Genomic DNA, 22,617 nt, shown 5'->3' with positions numbered 1-22,617 from the left:
TTAGACCAAACATTCCGGCGGCAAATTAAAACACATGTTGCCATGATGAAGCATAATTTTCCCAATTATTTTTAAGAGCTCTACTTTGTCAGTGTTGCCAATGGAAGAAATCTGGAAACAAATGGTTTTAAAATTATGAGCATTTCTCCATCAATAGAATGATTTCCATACTGAAGGCATTTTGTCTTGTTTTGTCAAATTAAGTTGAATTTAAATGAGTTAAAAGCTTCTTCTCTGACATTTGTATTCTTCTGAGTTACTGGCTTATCCACTAATGCATTCACCTTCCTAACAGTCAGTACTATATTTTATGTTAATAGAATTTGTCATATATAAATAAATATATTTATCTATTTGTTTTTTAATGTAATTGTTTAGGTCTCTATTACTTAATCAGATTTTATCAATTTGTATAACTGGATGTGACCCAAATTAGCTCAAACAAAATGGAACATGAGAATTTTCACATAGCTCTTCTTTTTTTTTTCAGAATTACATTTTTTGCAAATTCACCCATAGAATGTGGTATTGCCAGATATTGATTCCCAATCTGTGTTACATCACTTCAGTATCAAGCCTCTCAGAAAAAATGTATTTCATTCATTCATCAAGATATACCCGAATTTATATCTATATCTGAAATACTTGAATGAGAGAGTCCATAGAACTGAAATACAGTTCACCAACCTGGCAATATTTAAATATCTTTCCTGTTTATTTATATTGTGATTTATTTTGGTTTTAAAAATTATCACTATTTATTACACTTTCCTTTGTAACCAGTTTACTATGGGGGAATATTTGTAAATCATCTTTTTTTAATAAGAAAGAAAACTTTCACTACTAAATCCTTCACTTGATTTAAGTTAAACAAGATTTTCTTTCCTAGAGTATATATTTATATAGGGAAGGCTGGAGGGAGAAATGTATTATTCTATCAGCAATAGTGACTTGCCAAAATGTAGTTTTCAATTAGACTTATAATTTTAGGTAGATAGGTAGACAAAATATCTAATGACAATGATTATAATTTTAGATAGATAAGTATATAACAAAGCCCTAAATAAGAAAATAATTGATATTCATTTGAGAAAAACTACCTCCTTCCTAAACTCTTGACTCCAGTAAAACTATGCCTCCGTGTTTCACTCAGTCATTTAACAAATATATATTGGTTAGCTACTCTGTGCTTAGCACTGTGCAAGGGGCAGACATAGGAAGATAAGTAAGACATGCCCCTGGTCTAGTTCCCTTAAACTTATACCAAAAGGAAAATCTTTGCTGTTGAAGAATAATTTTTTAAAAAGTAATTGTCAAAAAAATCTGAATTTATGGAGTGTCTGGGTGGCTCAGTCGGTTGAGGGTTTGCCCTCGGCTCAGGTCATGATCCCAGGGTCCTGGGGTAGAGCCCTGCATTGGGCTTCCGGCTCAGCTGGGGAGTTTGCTTCTCCCTCCTCCCATCCCGCAAGCCCCCACGCCTCACCCCTGCTGCCAGCTCATACTCTCTCTCACTCACTCTCTCTCAAATAAATATGTAAAATATTTTTTTAAAAAATCTGAATTTCAGGACACGGTTTTGTGAGAACTGAATCATGAACAATACCGGACTCGTAAAAAAAAAAAAAAAAATCTGAATTTATCTTAATTTTATTTAATCAGTAGTTCGGTCCCCAAATTTACATTTTGGGAGGGGTGCTTGGGTGGCACAATCAGTCAACCATCCAACTCTTGGTTTTGGTTCCGGTCTAGATCTCAGGATCATGAGATCAAGCCCCGCCTTCACTCTGTGCTCAAGTCTGCTTGAGGCTCTTTTTTCTCCCTCTGTCCTTCCCCACTCAGTCCTGCATGGGTGCGTTCTCTCTCTGTATCTCTAAAATAAATAAATAAAATATTTTTTTTAAACAGTAAAAATAAATAAAAAGAAAAATATGTAGGAAAAACTTTAATAATAAACCCCTATTTTAATAACATCTTATTGTGTATTTCTAGCTTAAACACATCTATGTTATTATAACTACATACTTTCTTTTATATTGTCTCTAAAAGGAGACAGTGAAGAAGACACGGTGATGTGCTTAACAGAGCTCAGACATCGACTGGTGAAATTATTCAATCTCATTGTTTAGCTACTGGAAAAGATTGACTAACCTGGTGCACCATTGCTTATATACTATTAAAGTTCCATCCAGTTCCTAGAATTGGATTGATGTGTAAAGAGAGGGCACGGGCCTCCGTGAAAAGAGGAGGTGCTTTGGAATCGAATTCCAAATCCACTATTTACTGGTTGCATGACAGAAGCAAAAAAAATTTCTCTGAGCTTTCCTTTCAGCATTTCTAAAATGGGAATGTAGGTGATACAGTTAGTGATGATGACTAAGATCATGATAGACCTGCAAGAATTGCATGGGAGGGATGCCTGGGTGGCTCAGTCATTAAGCATTGGACTTCTGCTCAGGTCATGATCCCAGAGTCCTGGGATCGAGCCCCGCATGGGGCTCCCTATTCCGTGGGAAGCCTGCTTCTCCCTCTCCCACTCCCCCAGCTCGGATGCCCTCTCTTGCAGTCTCTCTCTCTGTCAAATAAATAAAATCTGGGAGGAAAAAAAAAAGAATTGCATGAGAAAATAGATATACCTAAAAAATAACATAAGTTATATGTTTTTAAAAAACTAAAGTATGTTGTAAATATTAGTTGTGACTATAATCAGTACAGTTTTTACTTCTCATTATTCACACAAGATTTATTCAGTTACCCGATCACCTAAACCAGAAAATGAGGAAAAGCAGTAACATATATTTTGAGATCATTGTATGAAATCTACTTTTTCATTTAATACAATCCTGGCATCTCGAGTCATGGGTTATAATTATCTACTCTCTCATGAAGACTATTTTTAGTTTACTCAAATACCAAACCACTCTGAAGTTGCTGTTTTGTTCTGTTTTGTTTTGTTTTTCAACAGTGTTGGATGATAAAGTCTTCAAATTTAGGAATAATCATCCACTCACAAAAAATTTATTTGAATACATATATATGTCAATTTTAACATTTTGGTTTATTTTATCTAGAAACACTTTTTTTACAGTCATTATTCACATAGATCATTATAATCATGGCTCTTTTATTTTTGAAAGAAAAATAAGAAAGCAACCTTGATTTTCCTTGTAATAGCAAAATTGGAAATACTTGTAATACAACTGTTTTCTGTGTTACCATATTGCTGCTTAAAAGAATAGATTTCACTCAACATTTTGTAGCACAGTGTTAGAACTTGATGCATATTAAATTTAATGTTCTATACCATATAGATTACTGAAAAAGTCATTCAGTCCTCATTCTTATTTAAGAATTCCAAGTGAATTCTTGATTCCCTGAATTATTTTAAGTAGGTACTACCTAAAACGCATACTGATTTTTTTTCCTCTCCATCTCTGTAACAGAATTCTTATTTCTTCCCTTATTCCCAGTTCAGAAGAATGGGGCAAATAATATTGTAGCTTCCACAATTATGTTAACCACATATGATTAGAACATAAGTTTGAATTTAACTTTAGTTTGATCTGGAAAAATTGTGACAGATATAAAACTTCACAAACATAGTTTTTGTACTTAATTCTGTAATTCATTGCCTGGGTTTCTAATTAAATGTTCTCAGAACTCCATTTAAAGTACCCATTGCCTGCATTCCTCTTGATTAGTAGGAAAGAATCAATGAGAATTGATCCAATTTGTAGAACACAATTCTCATATTGATAGTAGTTTATATTCATTTGCTTTTCCCTAATCTTTTATTAATGGTCATCTTCAAAATGTCAATTAATGCCAAAACCCTGCACAGTGATAATGCAAATCTATAAGGAAACCAACTTGACACATTACAGTAGGGCAGAAGGAAGAAGCTATTATTTTTGATGTATCTTTACATTGCTGAATATATGGAAAGAAAGGATACAGATGAAAACTCCAGTGTTTTGACTGTGAATTTAAAACTCAACTTAAAAATTAAAGATAAATGAGTGAAATTGAATTTAAACAATAGGGCCTTCTCTTAGGCCTCTACATTTCTGCACCGTAACACTGGCTATCATAGCATGGTGAACAATTTAGAGAAATGGGGGGTTGAAAGGTAGTACAAATATGAGTATTGATGTCATTGCAATGAGGTCACCAATGAAAGTGAAGCATCAGCACATGACTTTCTGCTGAACATTGTAGAGAAAGCTTTAGACCACTCAGTCTTCATCTACCATCCTCTAAACTTCTTGGAATGTTTTTCGTAATAGAATGAGCAATTGTTAATATTATGCCATATTTGCTTTAATCTTCTCAATATACTTTTTCTGAACCATTTGAAAGTAAGTGAAAGATAATTCACCCATCAATTATTATACATGAGTATGCTAAGGAATGTATATTTTCTTTTTCGGTAGATTTTAAGTTGGGTCTTAAGTCTTGACAGAAATCAGAGCAAACGTTTTTAGCATGGATGCTTTATAGATGATGCTGTATATTGTATCACACGATTGGCCTTCCACTCTTCTTTCCCCACCGTTGGTGGATACTAAGCTTGATTACTAAGTTCAAGTGGGAACTGCTAGATCTACCCATTATAAAAGTATACTTTCCCCTTTGCAGTTAACAGATAATCTCTGGGGTGATACTTTGACCCTGTGAAGTGTGCTGTCCCCTACCATTTTTCACCTGATAGGTTTAGTACCCATCGATGATGATTGTCTGAATGAATATTTTATCGGAGGTTGCAATAAGGATTTTTCTAATTCAGTTTCCATTATAATTTGATATAGGTGTTGGAGACATCTCAATCAAAGTGGAGTTATACAGATTAACAAATTTCAAATTCACACTTAATATACCATTAAATAAAAATTTATCACCTTTAATAAATGTTATATTTAAGGATAAAGTTTCCTAAAAGACATAATCTCCATTGTAAAGAAAGCTATTGATCCTTTCTTGGAAGCTATAGATCTTTATTCCTTTTTGTTATTGTTGTCACTTTTATTAAATCCGCGAAAGACTGCTACAAGGTGGCTGCCTCACACATAATATGTCTTCTATAAATAAAATATATATTATTACATGGTTATGCATAATTTTATAAATATATAATATAACATCTTACATATTACAGGTTTAACTTTGGCATACAACCTACTCCAAAAAAAGATAAATAATAACAAAAATTAAAATAAATCATGTAGCAACATCTGTAACAAGAAGTTACAGGCAAGAGTTCAGTTTTAACCCCAAATACTGACGTCTCGCTGAATTATAAAATATTAAAAATATAGTACAGAGATGACTTCCTTAATATAGATAGGGAATATAAGAAAGGAGAAGGTTGAAAGAAAAGAGGATGCATTCAGTGTTTCGCAAGAGAAGGTATGAGGTTTCTTGGAACCCTCATGAAGTCAAATAAGCAGTGGACACAAGGTTTGGTCACTGGTAGAACATCCAATTAAGAAATGTGGAAGTTGGGGCACCTGGGTGGCTCAGTGGGTTAAAGCCTCTGCCTTCAGCTCAGGTCATGATCCCAGGGTCCTGGGATCAAGCCCCGCATCGGGCTCTTTGCTCAGCAGGGAGCCTGCTTCCTCCTCTCTCTCTGCCTGTCTCTCTGCCTACTTGTGATCTCATTCTGTTAAATAAATAAAATCTTTAAAAAAAAAAAAAAAGAAATGTGGAAGTTGTATCATTTTATCAAAAAAGAAAAAAAAAGGAATTTTAGTCATGAGCCACAATGAAGATCTCTACAGAGAGCATGGGGAGCAAAGAAAGGACAAAGTCTGGAACCTTGTGAACCACAAATATGTAAGGAAGCATGGGAGGGAAACGGGCTTTCATAGATAAGATTTCAGTTCTTTTGGGCCCCACACATTAGAATTGGAATTAGAATCTAGAAAACAGCATTTTTAAAAAAAATCTAACATAAAATAAAGGTCTTAATTGTCAAATTGGAATTGGTTGCCTTAAAAAGCTCTGAAGGCCAAATGACCCCTAAATTCAGAAGAACTTGTCTATCTGATGGAAGGTTGTAGTGAAGGTCCATCTGACATGTTTCCAACCCTGCATGTCTATGATGTTATGATTTAAGACTTCCTTTTATATTGAAAAAAAAAATGCTTTCTATGCCTTTACAGATCCTGGGTATATAGGGAGTCCATTAACATTGAAGTTAATTTATAAGAAGTTTTTTTGTATTTTCAAGTTGTTTCGGATTGAGAGCCAGTAACTTAAGTGAGATCTGCATTCTTGGTTGCCAGGTGTTTATTAATTCATTTATTATCTTAAAGGGGAAAAAACTGGGTAAGTCTGTAGGACGTTGCAGGTCCAGTGCAAGGGGATGGGTGTACCAATGTGAAGCAGATTACCTGACCCTTGGGAATTCCGTCTGATGGGGATGTCAGGCACGTAGAACCTGCCCCTCCCCCACCCCTTAGTGACAGTTCCTCTCTGGATGTGATGGCGGCTTTCATCAGTCGCAGCCACACCTACATCAATTCAAGTCTGGATGGCCCTAAATTCAATCCTGGGGTACAAGAAGCCCTCCCTCCTTCAGACACTCCAAGCACTATGTAATCTCTTGTCTCATTGTGTTCTATTCCATGGCTCACATAATCAATACTCCTTAACAAAAAGTTTAAATAAATATCTTAGGACCCTCTCTACATCAATCCTAAATCTCATGCACAGTGAGTCAAGGGGTTATTTCCTGTTATAGTTATCTTTTGACTTGAAGGGAGAAGAAAAAAAATGAGTGCAGTTAGCCAAGATGGCATCTTTTGTTCCTAAGGTCTAGCATATTGTTAATTAAAAGCAGTGCTGGGTAGACGGAATGTGCTTTGTAGATAGGATAGGATCCATTGATTAATGCAAAGTCTATTCTTTCTTGAGCCTAAGAAGGGGTCAGGAGGGTGATGGGTGGGGATAGGAAAGTGAATTTTAAAAAACAGGATAAGTTAGACATGGGTGAGAAATTCTCCTTGAGACAGATCTAAGTATCTAGTTTGAAATGATATTGACCTTTCCTCGTCGCTGTTGTTTTTGTAGTATCCTCCTTTTCAGGGAACATCCAATAACCAAAGAATGCAAATGTCTTAGGATAGTGTGTTGTCAAACTGAGTTCACATTGTGGATGTGGAGAGATTTTTATTTTATATTTAGCAGAGTGATTGCCAATGTATGCATCTGCATTAAATAACACAGTCCCTCATAAATTAAAGGTAGTATTTCCTCTGAAGAGCTGCATTGGTAACTAAAAGTAATGGCTCTGAAAAATTAAGGTGACTCTAAACGCTTCATATCTTTTAACACAGTATTGTGGGTAAGCAGGGGAGGTCTCCTTAATAGCCTTTTTAAAAGCCTCAAAAACCAGAACCTTCTATTTATCTTCCTGTATCAGCCTCTTTTATTTGGTTAGTTTGCTTGAGCAAGGTTACTCAGTTTGCGGCAGAACATTGTGCTAACACTGGGGAAAAATACACACAAAAAAACGCCCGTTTCCCATTCACTCTTATTGATGTGACTTAAAACTGCCTTAAACAATTAATGCATACAAATAAGTTAACAGGCTTGGAGGGAGTGGGGGCCAGGGGTGTGTGTCGCAAGTGGACCCTTTTCCTGCTCTCCCACTTCCAGACTTGATTTTACGGATAACTCTGACAACAGCCATCACTGGAAAAGCAAGGATGAATACAGCAAATAATGAGCATTTCCTTTTAGTCTGCGCAGATCCGCACCTTTTTTTTTTTTTTCCTTCATGTGAGCCACATCAGGTTTATTATATGACACAGGAGCTGGAGAGGAGAGGCAGGGAGAGAGAGTTAGGTAAAGAGGCTACATGCAAAAAACCAAAAAGTGGCTCACATTAGATTTTGCCTCCGCTTTTATAAACTTCTTAATCATCCCCGGAGAGCTGTGTGTACGACCAAATGTGTCAACCTAGCTAAAAAAAAAACTAGCTGGGGCACAGAATTAATGACCCCCGTGATGTTTCTAGAGGGACATTACCTGCATGTACTTGCTGCCTCGTTCATAAGTGACACACTTTTTTTCCTCGAGTGCACAGCTGGGCTCCCTCACAGCGCAGACCGAGAAATTCTCTGCAGATGCTGTTCGAGGTGATAAAAAGCCTGCAGAACACCTCCGCATGCATGACCTATGACTCTACGGTATTCGGTTTAGGAGGTACACACTTGGCTTTTATTGTGTCTGTGCCTGCTTATCAGCTGCGAAGCTAGATACTCTGCTCCTGCTTCTCGAACACGCAGAGATTGGACCTACAGTGACGCAGCACTCGGGAAACTGGTCGTGGTGTCGCTGGGCTTGTGTGCATAATTTAGGCTGCAACTCAACTTCTGGATATTAGAACTTGAGTGCTTTGCCTCCGTTCTAAAACTCTACCTGGGAAAAGTCACACGCAGTGTGAAAAGCGTAAAAAGCCTTCCTTTTGTTCCAGACAAACAAGGATAAGGGAAGGAAAATACTTCTCTGGACGGTTGTCATATAGACTCTCGAGCCAGTGGGGAGGTTTTAAAATATCCAACCCGAAGTGTCCGAAGTGAAATGTTGTTTTCCTCACACCTTCATTGCAGCAAATTTAACTCCGTCCCTTAAGATGACGAATTGTTGCCTTCCGAAGGGTGTGAGGCTGCATGCTGCTTTCTTTACTGTTGCTTAGAAGTATGACATTTTTATCATCCACCCCGTTATTTGACAAGACCCTATTTTTCCCCACTCCCCTCCTCCCCCCCACCCATATGAGGTACAGTCCCCTGAGTCTGTAATTGGCAGGAGATGAAGCGATGATGGGGAGTGATCACAGTCAATAGCTTTGATTAACAATAAGGTGGAAAATTAGCAATGCTAGCATTCAGCCACCCTGCCCTCTCCCTCCTCCATATGCTCCCTCAGTCCGTGCTGGCGGCCTCGCAGAGGGCAGTCAGAGCCCTCCACCAGCTTCAAGTGCAGCAAAGGTGCAGGCAGAGCCGAGAATTAGGGAAATTAAGGAGAAGCCGTAGAAACTGTCAGCCAGAATGCTGAGCCCTCCGTGCGGCTTACTGTGCTGCAGGAGGGGCAAAGAGGAAGTGTGCTGTGTGTTGTCCTTGTGTGTTTTTCTGTCACATGTGGATTTACTTGTGTCTGGACATGCTGTGATCGAAATGGCAACTACCTTTACTCCTGTGACCCCATCAGCAGCTCTGGTGTTGTTTCCGACAGACCCTGAAGACCTAGAGAGGGGGAACCACAACGGGACGCCAATCCCCACCTCTGATAACGATGACAATTCGCTGAGCTACACAGGTAGAGTGTTTTCTTTCCCGAATACTAACTGTCCGTGCCTCCTACAACGCCTCCCTCTCCATCAGTCATCAACCACCTGTGTAAAATTATCTCCTCATTGCTGCTTCCCGCTAACAACCTCTACAACTTCTGGTCCTCATTTTCCAGACTTCATTCTTCAGCTGGGAGGTCATATGGCTAAAGTCAACTCTTTGGGGAAAAGAAATGTAACCTTAAGCGCTGCATGCTTTCTTGTTGTCTAGTTTTAATATGAAACAATGCTTCTCAGCCTGAAACTGGGATACGGCTCGCTTGTGTAGGCAGATCATGTAATAGTATCGTAGAGATTTAATAATTGACTCAATTGCTTTCTAAAGAAATAAGGTTACCTGCAAGTAATTGGGTTTCAAAATTATCTGTAGTTTTTGTCTATTTGTTTTGGTTGCACTTGTAGTCTCGTGAACAACAGAAAGCAAACTCTTAACAGGAGTAATGCAATCATAATGACCAACTTACGTCTCGGGATTGTGTTTGCATGGACTTATTGTTTGTTACCTTATCTACGAGCCATGATTTAAGTAGATGCATGTGTACCCCGGCATGAGAGTAAAAATTAACTAATTGGATGTGCTGGAAATAATTCGTATTAGGAATGTCTGAGAATGATTGCCTTGAAAATATATAAATGTTTCATGCAGAATTTTAAGTGTAGTTCTAAATATAATCATGGAAGTTACACATCTAACTGAGAGAATTTGACTGCAACTTCAGATAAAGGCAAAGAATATGTCACATAGCCCACTGACTCAGATAATGATGTAATAGAGGCCTTATGGTAATAGCAACTATTTAGTATGTTCTTTTCATTAGTTCTTATTAGCACAGTGCTCTGTAGACTGCTAGGTTGTGAGCTGTGGATCCGGGGCGGGGGCGGGGGGGGGGGGGCATGTGCGTGTGTGTGTGCGTGTGTACGTGTTGAGGCAAATGGAGTTAAAGGTAATGGAGAAGTTCTGTATCATTACAATCTTACAGATGACTGTGTTAGGAAGAGACTCCTCCAACAGACACATTTCACATGGTAATAAGCTGCTACTTTAGAAGCAGCCTCGCTATTTTCCTGGAACTAATTTTCTCCCACATTAATCTCCCCCTTTACACAATTTCAGGTTTTAAACAGTTGGAATAAGGACCAAAATTAATAACGTCTTTAGAAACAATTTAATATTTATTTTACTTCTGTCAGCCTTCTGGATAACTCACTCTCATTTCTCTTGTCTCTTCCACCTGAGAACTGAGATAAAAGGACAAATCAGAGCCCATCGGATCGGGGGTGAGATGGTGAGGGAGCTGGTGTGATCCTTTTCCAGAAACTTAGCTAGCGCAAGAGTTGTAAATGTCATTTCTTAATACCATAAATACCAAGGAAGTCCATCTGTCAGAAAGGAGGAAGGGGAGGTATCCTCGATTGCCAGGGCATCCTACGTGTTATTCCCTTGTGCTCACCCAGTCTAAACACCTGCATTGTTTACATACTCTAAGAGGGTTTGCTCTTTGTCTTTTATGGATTCCCTGAAAATTATTTATCCCCAATGCATAAATCATGCTGGAGCGTTGAATTAAGAAAACTTAAATAACAATACATTTAAGACTAAGTGGAGCATTTAAAACACTTTTTATTTCTATTTATTTTTCTTCTTTAGGTTAATCAGTAATCAGATTTCTGCTATTAAACAGATCCGATGAATTATTATGAGGTAATGAACTCATAAAATTATCTTTATATTCTACAAGGGAACTAATTAAAGCAGCACATTAATGTGATGTGACTGGAAGACAATCTTCTGAATAATTTTGTTCCTGAGACTATAACTGTTTGTGAACTCTAGTAGCAAATGAAGCCATTCTGGATATTTTGTTTCAGTAAACTCTTGATTAGTCAAGAACCTTTTTTCTACTATATTAATTAAACATGCTATTTGTCTCTTTCACTTGCATGTTGACCATTTCTTTGCTCATTAAAACCTCCATTGGCAGTGATGAGAAAATTTAAATAGAAAAAAATGGGTTTTGTTATTTAGGAATAACAATTATAAAGATCTCAGTTAGCTCTGAGGTGAAAGGAATCATGCAAAGTATTACTTGAAACTACCAAGGGATTTGTTTTGTGTGCATATGTGCAGGTGTGTGTGTGTGTGTGTGTGTATGAATTCCCTTTACTCTGATCTCATGAAATTGAGTTGATAAAATCTTCATAACAGAGGAAATTCAGTTCAGAAGGAAGTGAGATGATCTGTCTGCTCAGGAACATTTTTACATATTTAATGTAAATTGTTTATGGTATATCTGGAGTTTAGAAACTCTGGCTATCGCAGCAAGAATATTGTTAGAAATAAAAATATAAATATTAAGCAACATAGAGACTATACAAAGCGGTTATCAAATAAATCACTGATATGAGTTAGTTGCAGGATAAATGTTTGTGAGAATTAATAAGTAAATGCATCAGGTATTATTTGAGGGGTCTGTATATTTTGCACATATCACAAAACAACTGTGAAAACTGGATGCACCAGACGTATATTTTGTAGTACATGTTGCTTCACTTCATTGAGCTGACAAGTGAGACTTTTCTCTCTTCCCCTAACACGCATGTATATGAAGAAGAAAAGCTTCCCAGAGGAATTTGTACAATTCCAGAAAACATTTTGGAGGGAACATGAAACAGTCCCAAAAGGAAATCACCAGTTCACTAAACTTCATATTCATACCCCCCCCAAATCTCTTTTTTTTGACCACCATAGAGAGTATAATTTCCACTGCAAGCTAATTTGTCACTACATCTGCTCCACTACTCAAACCATTTGGGACCATTACTATCAAATTGGCCCATCAAAGTAGAACCCACGGATCTCGGATCATACATACAAATTAATATTTTTATTCATGATCTAGTCAATGAATTGTCATCTCTTATCAGTAGTACTTGCTGCTTAAACCATATGCCATACTGATCTAAATGGTGTAAGTATTCCTTTTCAATTCCTTGTCTCCTTACCATCATCAGTCACAATATTATAAAGCCAAGTAGGGTTTGAAAACATTTCAGTCTCTCTTTTACTAACCCATAAATGCAAAGCAATTTCTAAAGTGGCATGGTGATGTGTTATTAAAGTGGACTTGTGTGTTATTTAGACAAGTAGACCATTTCCTGTTTAACCAAGCATGTCATAAATATTGGGGATTATTTAACAGTTCACAATATATAGCCTTTGTTGCAAGAACAAGTAAGACAGGGTTTCAGAGCAGCACTTTGTGGGGTCAGATACACATCATTCCAAAGAGAGACCATTTTTAAGGAGCTTGAAGAAAGTACATTATTTTTGATTTCTGAAAGTGCACATGGTATTTCACAAATAGGGGAAAAATTAAATAATATGTGTAAGAATATTGAGATGTCTGATATATACATGTAATCCATGTAGCTCTTTAGTTAGTGTCAAAAAATTTGAAGAGAATTTATTGATACATAAAATGTCAGGGAATAAGTGGGAGCTACTAACTTCTTAGTAGCATTCTTAATCTTTTAAAAAGCAGTAATTATTAGTTAGAAAAGAAATGAATTTTATCCATTTTTTTCTGAGTACCAAAAAAGTCTAAATTTTATTTGTGAATGTTGAAAATATATCATTTGTCTCCACTTTAGATAATAAAAAAACATATCCTGTCTCCATACGTCTGTTTTAAGGATTACACTTCTACATTTATGGTAATATTATGGAAGCATAGCTAAATGCAAATTTAAAAATCCTAAAACTGAATAATCATCAGATTCATGTAGGTATCAATTTAAGTTAAAATCTAGCCATGGAAGGTCAGAAATTCCAGAGTTATCTCAAACAGGCATAATAGAGTTTTCTACCCCTTAATACTAACTCCAAGTAAAGTTTGGTTATAATTCTGTTCAAAAGAAAACAAAATATATGCTCTCTTATTAGAAAAAATCTAGAACAAATTAGTGTGTTTGCCCATATACTCTTGAATAGCAACCCCCAAAACATATTTTGCCTCATGTTTTGAAATCTTGACAAGTAACTATGAACTGAGGGCAGCATTGATTCTTCTGAGACTCTACATTCTTAATTGCATAGTCTCACAATTAAAATCAAACAAAATTTCCATCATGGCATGTGCATTTTTTACAAATGTATGTATTGATACTAATAACCAGCCCTTATTATCACTTCATGTATACAGTGCAATTTTCTGAACACGTTACATGATAGTAACTCATTTAATCCTCATTACCATTCTCTTGGGAAAGGGTCGTTATTAAGAGCAACAGTGCCTAATGTCTGCCTCAGTATTCTAGAACAGAAATAGTCCCAAATTAATTATACTTTCTTCAACATTACAGAGGTTATGAGAAGTTGTTGAGGTGTGGCTACAAGCTACATTTGAGTACACAGTTAGAAATTAAGTAGCTCAGGCAGGCTCCTAAGCAACACCACCATTCTGGTCATCAACATTTTAGGGCTCTTCTAATTCTTATCCTAGGTTCATTATTATCACACCAACTGATGCACATATTTTCTTTAAAAAAAAACAAATAGGGCAGAAGCTTTAAACAAAAACAAGGGGGTCATATTTCACCTTCCTATCCTTGAGCCTGCTTCCCTTAACGACTTTTCCTTCTCTTTTAGATGTGTCTTCTGATGGTCTTTTATTTTTAAATAATATACATCCACAAATGATTCTTGATATGTCAGTTTTAGACATTTTTTTTACTCCTTCTTGTGCTAGCACATTCTTTGTTAAATTAATAGTCTATATTGGTATGATGAAGCAAATCATCCATAGGTGAATCTACTGCAGAGCCAAGTAAAATACTATAATTGCAGTTGTGTGTTAGTCTTTCCTTGTAGAAGATTGTTTATTTTCTGCAGTTAATTGCATTTTTTTAACTTCCTAAATGCTTAATCCTACCCAATATTCTACCAACCTGAGGTTTTTCCAGATATATTCCCCACTGAATACCTCCATGTTTTTGTCCCGAAGTGAATGGCTTCTCTCTAGTATTTCCCAGATCTCATGTCTTCCTCTTTTCTGATTTATCTCTGCATTAAGAGAATCCTTGTCTCCAGAAAACACATCATAATAGAATTTGAAAAGCTTCAAAAATCAAGAAATTTTACTCGGATGTGTTTGCAGTGGCTTGTCCATTTTTGCATCCTGTTTATTTGCTCTTCTTCCTTATGCTGGGTCCTTGAGGGGCCTTGAAAATAGGAGAATCATTTATCTCCATTACGGGAAATTTTCTTAAATTATTTTGAGAATGCCAATCTCTGCCCTGGAATTACTGTTAGGCAGTGGACCTCTTCGGTGGATTCATTAAGTCTCTTTTCTTTCCTAACTTCTAATTATTTGTCATTTTCCCTTCAACTTTCTGGGAAACATTCTTTTTTTTAAAGTTTTTATTTAAATTCTAGTTAGTTACCAGATGGTGTAATATTAGCTTCAGATGAATAATATAGTGATTCAGCACTTCCGCGCATCACCCAGTGCCCATTAGAGCAAGTGTCCTCCTTTGTCCCCGTCACCTGTCTAACCCATCCTGCAGTCCACCTCCCCTCTCCAGTAGCCATCGGTTTGTTCTCTATAGTTAAGAGTTTGTTTCTTGGTTTGCCTCTCTCTCCCTCTTTTTTTTTTTTCTGGGAAACATCCGATATCTATTGTCTACCAATGCTTTTAGAAATATTGTGCATTTGTTTATTACATGTCAAATTTCTTTTTTTTTTTTTTTTAAGATTTATTTATTTATTTATTTGACAGAGAGAGATCACAAGTAGACAGAGAGGCAGGCAGAGAGAGAGGGAGGGAAGCAGGCTCCCTGCTGAGCAGAGAGCCCGATGTGGGCCTCGATCCCAGGACCCTGAGATCATGACCTGAGCCGAAGGCAGCGGCTTAACCCACTGAGCCACCCAGGCGCCCACATGTCAAATTTCTGAAAGCTCTTTCTTATTCTCCAATATTCGAGCTTCATAAATTGAGATTTCAAGCTAATTTTTCTGATTCTAGTCAACTGCCTTTTCTATTATATGCCTACAGCACCCAAAATATGAATAAAGTGGTAGAAATCTACACACAAAAAATAAGTTTTCAGGTGAGGAAGTGAAAACCCTTATAGCTATCATGATTTAACCAAGATAGTATAAATATTTAGCAGTAAAGACTTACTGTCTCCAAAATCCCATTTTTAAGTGTTTTTTCTAACTTAAAATTCTTCACAGAATTGCTAAGAAATGAGAAAATGCAGAAAAATAAACTGCAGAATAAAATAAAACTAACACTATACTTTAGTAGTAACATACTTTTTTAAAATTAACTTATTTATTTTCAGAAAAACAGTATCATTATTTTTGCACCACACCCAGTGCTCCATGCAATCCGTGCCCTCTATAATACCCACCACCTGGTACCCCAACCTCTCACCTCCCCCCACCACTTTAAACCCCTCAGATACTTTTTTTAAGATTTTATTTATTTATTTGAGGGGGGGGGAGCAGGAGAGGGGGGAGGGGCAGAGCAAGAGAGAGAAGCAGACTCCCCGCTGAGCAGGGAGGCCGACAGGAGGCTTGATCCCAGGACCCTGAGATCACCACCTGAGCCGGTCAGACACTTATCAGACTGAGCTATTCAGGTTCCCCTAAAGTCCCTTATATTTGGCTCTAGTTAATAACATGCTAATTTACAAGTTCATGTAAAATGCCCATCTTACTCTCTATGAAATACCTAGATAATTATTTATTCATTTACTTAAAATTCACTTATTGAGTATCTGCTCTGCGGAGAGCCTAGTACTAGGTACAAAGAGGTATATAAGATCTAAACCCTGTTAAAATCAACATCACACATGACTCCTCTCAGATCATCATATCTGGTGGCTGCCTCATTAACATGCTATTTGCCAACCTGTGCATTAATTGTGAATTAATTTTTGTATAATAGGACATTTTAAATTTTTCTTGGGGGACATGGGTGGCTTAGTCAGTTAAGTGTCTGACTCTTGATTTCAGCTCAAGTCATGATCTCACGGTGGTGGGATCAAGCGCCACATGGGGCTCCGTGCTCAGTGAGGAGTCTTCTTGTCCCTTTCCCTCTGCTCTTCCCCCTCCCAAATAAATAAATAAAATCTTTAAAAAATAAATACAAATAAATGCATTTCTTAAAATAATAGATTAATAATAGATTTCTACTTGCTAGAGACACACACTGGGAATAATATATAATACCACATCAATTTAACCATCGAGTCAGTCTTAAGTAGTTAAGGAAAAAAGATACATGTTCCCCCCCCACCCAGAATTATAAAACCATCAAATTTGTGATTTTTTTTGAAGATTTTATTTGTTTATTTGTCAGAGAGAGAGTGAGAGAATGAGCGAACACTAACAGGGGGTGAGGGGCAGAGAGAGAGGGATAAGGAGTCTCCCGGCTGAGCAGAGAGCCTGATGTGGGACTGGATCCTTGCACACTGGAATCATGACCTGAGCCGAAGGCAGAGGCCCAACCGACTGAGTCACTCAGGCGTTCCCCAAATTTGTGATTGTTTTGAGTGACCTTAATTATTAGGCAACTTTGCTAGTTCTCAAAAATGGGAAAGGAAGCAAATAAGACAGAAAAGATTGGGATCATGGGTTAAATTCCTGTATAATACTCCAAAGTCTTCTCCCTAAATTGAGAAAAAAAGCTTTCATTTTCACAATTACTGACCATAGAAAGCAGATATGCCGACATTTGTCTTCCCAAAGCTTAAGGGACATGGGACATGGAAGGCCCAAGTAGATTTGAGCCTTAATGGGTGAGCCTGGTGGTGGGTATTAAGGAGGACACGTATTGCGTGGAGCACTGGGTGTGGTGCATAAGCAATGAACCTTGGAACACTGAAACAATGAAATAAGATTTTTTTTAAAAGAAGAAAAGGGGGCGCCTGGGTGGCTCAGTGGGTTAAGCCGCTGCCTTCGGCTCAGGTCATGATCTCAGGGTCCTGGGATCGAGTCCCACTTCCGGCTCTCTGCTCAGCAGGGGGTCTTCCCTTCTTCTCTCTCTGTGATCTCTTCCCTTCCTCTCTCCTACTGTGATCTCTCTCTGTCAAATAAATAAATAAAATCTTAAAAAAAAAAAAAAAAGAAGAAAAGGAAGAAGAGGAGAAACAAACATAAAAAGTAAGCTGAACTTGAATGGCAATAGGATTCTATGAAAGAGCAGCCTAAAGCAGTTTATCTCAATTATCTTTTTTTTTAACTTAAGGAAATTATGGAATGCCTGGGTGACTCAGTAGGTTGAGCATCCAACTCTTAGTTTCAGCTCAGGTCATGATCTCAGGGAGGTGAGATGAAGTCCCACATAGGACTCCATACTCAGTGTGGAGTCTGCTTGAGATTCTCTCTCTCCTTCTCCCTCTGCCCTTCCTCCCCAATAATATTCTTTCTCTAAATAAATAAATCCATCTTTTTTTAAAAAAAAATTAAGCAAATTTTATGTTGTCCTTACATTGGCGACACTAATTCTAATTCTAGAATTTTTTTCATGAACATTTTGGAAATTTAAGTCATTCCAAAAAGATGTTGACTAAGGTATGGACTGTTATATTTAGTATTTGATAATATTTTCAATGTGGAAAACTTTGCAGTTAGATATTTTTATTTTCTATGGTATGAGAGGAGAGAAGACAATGTCTCAACTCATATAAAATGGAAAAGCTTTGATTTTTATAGGAAATGGCATTTTATTTTACATCAATTAAAAATTCAAGTAGAGAAATATTTTTTATGAATAGTTTTGATTTGAATCTTTGAAAGAATACTTTGATTTTTAAAATATATCCAAAGTGGCAAATTTTAAACATATAGAGATAAGTATACACACTCAGAAAAATAAAGTAGGTTGACATTCTTTAAGTATGCTGATGTCCCAAAGACAGAACACCTGTAGATAATAAGGAATTCAGATTAAAAGTTTTTAAGAGAAATTTTAATAAAAATTTTTTAAAATCCTATGTCATTACAGCTACACAAAGCAAATACCTGATTATCTGGATAATTCAATAAGAATCTTTATTTAACCAGCAATTTATGCAAGACAATATTTTAGCTTAACTATTCTCCACAATGCTTACAGAGGCCTGGCTTTAGAAATGATTCCCTACTGGGACACCTGGGTGTCTCAGTCAGTTAAGTGTCTGCCTTAGGCTGAAGTCATGATCCCAGGGTCCTGGAATCTAGTCCTATGTCGGGCTCCTTGCCCAGTGGGGAAGCCTGCTTCTCTCACTGCCTACTGCTCCCCCTGCTTGTGCTGTCTCTCTCTCTCCCCCTCTCTCTCTCTCTTTCTCTGATAAATAAACTTAAAAAGGAAAAAAAAAAAAAAAAAAAGGAAGGAAGGAAGGAAAGATATGCCACAGGCCCAAAGCCTTCTCAATGGCACACATCAATGGCGTGACTCTCGATTTCCAGTCAGACGCTGTCAGGACACAGTCACAGATGGAGTCTCATTCCTGCAGTAGTTTCACTTTATGCTGTAATTCCATACAAGTCATCCTCCTGCTTTTTTGTTTGGGATTTTTCTGACTCATAAAAAGGAAATAATATTTGGTGACTGACTAATTTTTTGGAAACGAAAAGATAATTGGCTAACTCTTCCTAATCTCTAATTGTTAGAGATAATTTTAGGCAATGACCATTTTTTTTTCTTTTTTTTTTTTTTTACATTTCACTGAAAAGTTTTTATTGGCCTTTTGGATAGAAACGGGAATTTATTTGCCCGGAAGGATGATCCCATCATACTTCTGCTGGAACCAGCACATGGCCTCCTCTTTGCTGATTCTGTGTTTGGCCCCAATACAGCCTGTCCTGCGCTTCTTGTCTGCGATGCTGAAACCTGGCCTACCCAGCACCACATAGAAGTCCAGGCCGTAGATCCCAATGCTTGGGTCATATTTGATACCCAGATCGATGTGCTCCTGGACCCCAAAGCCAAAGTTTCCAGTATCAGAGAAGTTATTTTTTCTTAACTCATACTCTCGAACCTTTAGACCTTTCTCCAGGATTTCTTCTGCCTTGGCCCCACGGACTGTGCAGTGGACAGCAATCTTTTCATTTCTCCTGATACCAAATAATCTAACCATGTATCTAGCTTTGGAGAACACGGGGATCTGGCCTGTGAGCTGCTCCAGCACCTTGGCTGCCCGGGTCAGTCTATCTCCACTCTCCCCCACACAGATGTTGAGGCAGAGCTTGTCGATGCGAAGTTCCCGCATGGGGTTCTCCTTGATCCTGCGCCATGGTGGAGAACAGTGGCAATGACCATTTCTAATCTTTATATTTATTCCTATAGAACTTTTGTGGAATAGTTCTTGGACATGAATCTATCTTCAGCTCATGGTCAAAATTTAATACCTAGAAGGCTATGCAACCAGCACATAAGTGTTTGCTATAAAAATAAAATATTCTTCTATTATTTTACATTGCTGCAGAGAAATTTTTGAATCAGCTACATGCTGATATCACAGCTATAGGTGAGTACTATAGCAAGTAATATATACCATCAAGTAAAAATAGAATTCCCAAGGCAATTCAAGATAAGTGTCCCAAGGCAACGCAACAAAAATGTATGTTTCATTAAGGTATGACGCAGTGCAGGGACTCTTCAGCATAATCATTCAGGTTCCCCAAGTAATGATACGCCACCATGACATCGGCTTCCATGGTTATCATAGCAATAAGAACAATCATGAGCTGACTTTAACAGTTTCTACACAGAAGTGACTTCTGCTCTTTTATTCATTCAGAGAGTCACATGGACACACCTAGACAACAAAATAGGAAAGTGCAATCCAACCATGGCCCTTGGAAGATGGAGAGCTAGAAATACTTGGAGAAGAACACTTCTCATTACCAGACTAGCACTGAAGAAATAAGAAATTGGTCATCGGTTCAGAACATTTGCCCCTTCCTTGAGGAAAGAACTGTAACTTCATAAGGCACCCAAATGGTTCTGTAACTAAAAATACTGAATAGTCAGTCCTTTCTTTCAATTCATTACTGAAAAAAAAAATTTCTCTGTTCAAAAGCCATGTTATGCATGATAAACTGATACAGAACAAGGCATCCAGTAATTGCACAGATGGTGGGTCTGGCAAAAGCATGGTGGGAAAGAAAGAATTCATTCATAGATCTATTCCATGAAGATATATCACTTCTCCTCTCCAATGAGAAAAGAGTTCAATATAATTATCCTACCACCAAGTTGGCGGGATGGACCTCATCCACTATTGCGCCATGTAGATGCAATATTAAGTAAAATGCCCATTACTCTATGGGCAGATTGGGCTGTCAATGGTATTGGTGGTGCTTCACATTTGTTGAGAATAATACTATGTCTTTTAAACCCACACAAAACTTCTCTTCATGCTACTTGAACACTCTGTTCATGAGCAAATTGTGCAAGCAGTAGGACAGTGAAGGAAGAAGCTAAATGACATCTGGGTCAACACTGCTACCTGTTTACTGAGAAACTCCTATGCAACACATGCTCAATTTGTAAGTGTTCCCCCAGTACGCCCGTATCAATTCTGAATTCATTTCAAAGGATCCATCTCACAGTCTTTTGCCCAGATTTTCTTGTTTCGTATTCGTCAAACTTCTCCCTTCTAACACCCCAAACAACCATTCAACCTTTAGCTACTATTTCTAAATCAGCCTAGGTCCGTATCTCTCATCATCTCTCCTTCCAAGTAAAATGGATGACCAGTCATATCACTTGAAGTTCTTCCCACAGTAAAGATTTACTTTCCCTGTAGTCCTTCATGGCACTCTTCTGTGGGATACCATGCAGCTACAGCCCACTTCCAGCCAAGGCCAACATATCATGCAGAACTGAATGAATACCCAGCTTAGTTAATTCCCCCATCAACTGATAATGAGAAACACACTAAGTAGCCGTGTGTACGGATCAAGGAAGAGGTGGCAGTGTAGCAGGAACGCATCATGGATGAGAGCTACTGGCAGCATTTTGTGCTTTCAGAAACTAATTGAGCCTCCTCTTACTCTGTCAATGTCCATTCTCCTGGATCATCTCATGTGGCTTTGCATACCCAACTTTCTGACTTAAGGGATCAACATCACCCAGTTGATGCTGGTTGCATGAACTGGGCGGAAATTTAGATTCCCTTAATCAGAAATGCTGTCACGACTAGACCCAAGTCTCCAAACAGAAACTAGATTTCAAAAGAAAATTAACTATTTTCCAAAGAGGTTATTGTTTTTCTCTAAAGCCATAGGTGTTCTATGCTGTGATTCCACTATCAGAATATCAGAAGCACCATACAACATCCTATCATGGCAAAATTGGATTTACTCATCAGATAGCCCAAATAAGAGAGATGTTTTGCACCACAAGCTGGATTAGTGGAAAAGTCTTCTCTTGCTCTGGGTCACACTCCAATGAGTAGCATTATGGGTAGCTACCAAATAGGAAGGGAGAGCTCACCCAAATATGGTATATGGTTCCTCCATTATCCAAAGATACTAAGCAAGAAGACACTTGGCTTAAAAATGTAGGTCAAGGAAGAACCATTTATCTTTCACTTTGGTGAGAATATCCTGACATGACTTGACCCCACAAATTCACAGGGATAGTATGCAGAAAGGTAAACTTTTAGGGATAAGCCTCCCATCCTTTGAAACATGTGTGCCTTACAAAGACATATGAAGTAACTGCTGTTACTGCTCACCAAGATCTATGGGCAAGATTTCAACAATCTAGTGGACCAGGATTTTGGTTTGGTGAGAGTGTTGTGATAAAGATTCCAGAGAAACAAAGAGAGAAAGTTGATGTAGCCTTTACGAAAGGCAGTGAATATATAGTACCGTACCTACCAAAATGAAAGCAAATTTATTCTTGTTTTGTTCATTTACTGAAGAAAGAGATATGCATTTGCCGTAATAGTAGCTGCATTTTTTGTGTGATCGTTTCTGTTGATTTTCTCTAGCAAAAAGACGTTAACATTTAAATCTTCATCTGATTATATATACAATAATCATTGTCATTCTCAGAGACCTCTCTTTTGTACAAGACAAAGGAAACTTTAATTGGGATAAGATAAGTACAAACACCCACTGTGTATTTTAAGTCCCTGAAATTGACACTAACTGACTTATGTTTTCATAGAAGATATGAAAATCATTTGATTTTTTAATTTTATATTATATATACAATATATATTGTATATATATTGTAGTCCCTGTAGTCCTCCTATAATAT

The 22,617-nt window shown here is 37.4% G+C and overlaps 1 protein-coding gene and 1 pseudogene across 2 annotated transcripts in view; one reads left to right on the top strand and one right to left on the bottom strand.

Moving 5' to 3' along the window:
• The window catches only part of ROBO1 (roundabout guidance receptor 1), a 1,158,618-nt gene that overhangs the window by 617,874 nt on the left and 518,127 nt on the right, over positions 1 to 22,617 (top strand). The window contains exon 3 of the mRNA XM_082690172.1: positions 9,238 to 9,321. Within this exon, the coding sequence (XP_082546298.1) occupies positions 9,238 to 9,321 (84 nt within the window). The remainder of the gene's footprint in view (positions 1 to 9,237; positions 9,322 to 22,617) is intronic.
• LOC309868457 (large ribosomal subunit protein uL5 pseudogene) lies at positions 19,064 to 19,622 on the bottom strand (annotated as a pseudogene). Its single transcript has one exon. The product of its transcript is annotated as a large ribosomal subunit protein uL5 pseudogene (transcript).

Source organism: Mustela nivalis (assembly GCF_964662115.1).
Source record: "Mustela nivalis genome assembly, chromosome: 1".
In the NCBI taxonomy this organism is placed as follows: Eukaryota; Metazoa; Chordata; class Mammalia; order Carnivora; family Mustelidae; genus Mustela; species Mustela nivalis.
This window is presented reverse-complemented; position numbering and strand designations above follow the sequence as displayed.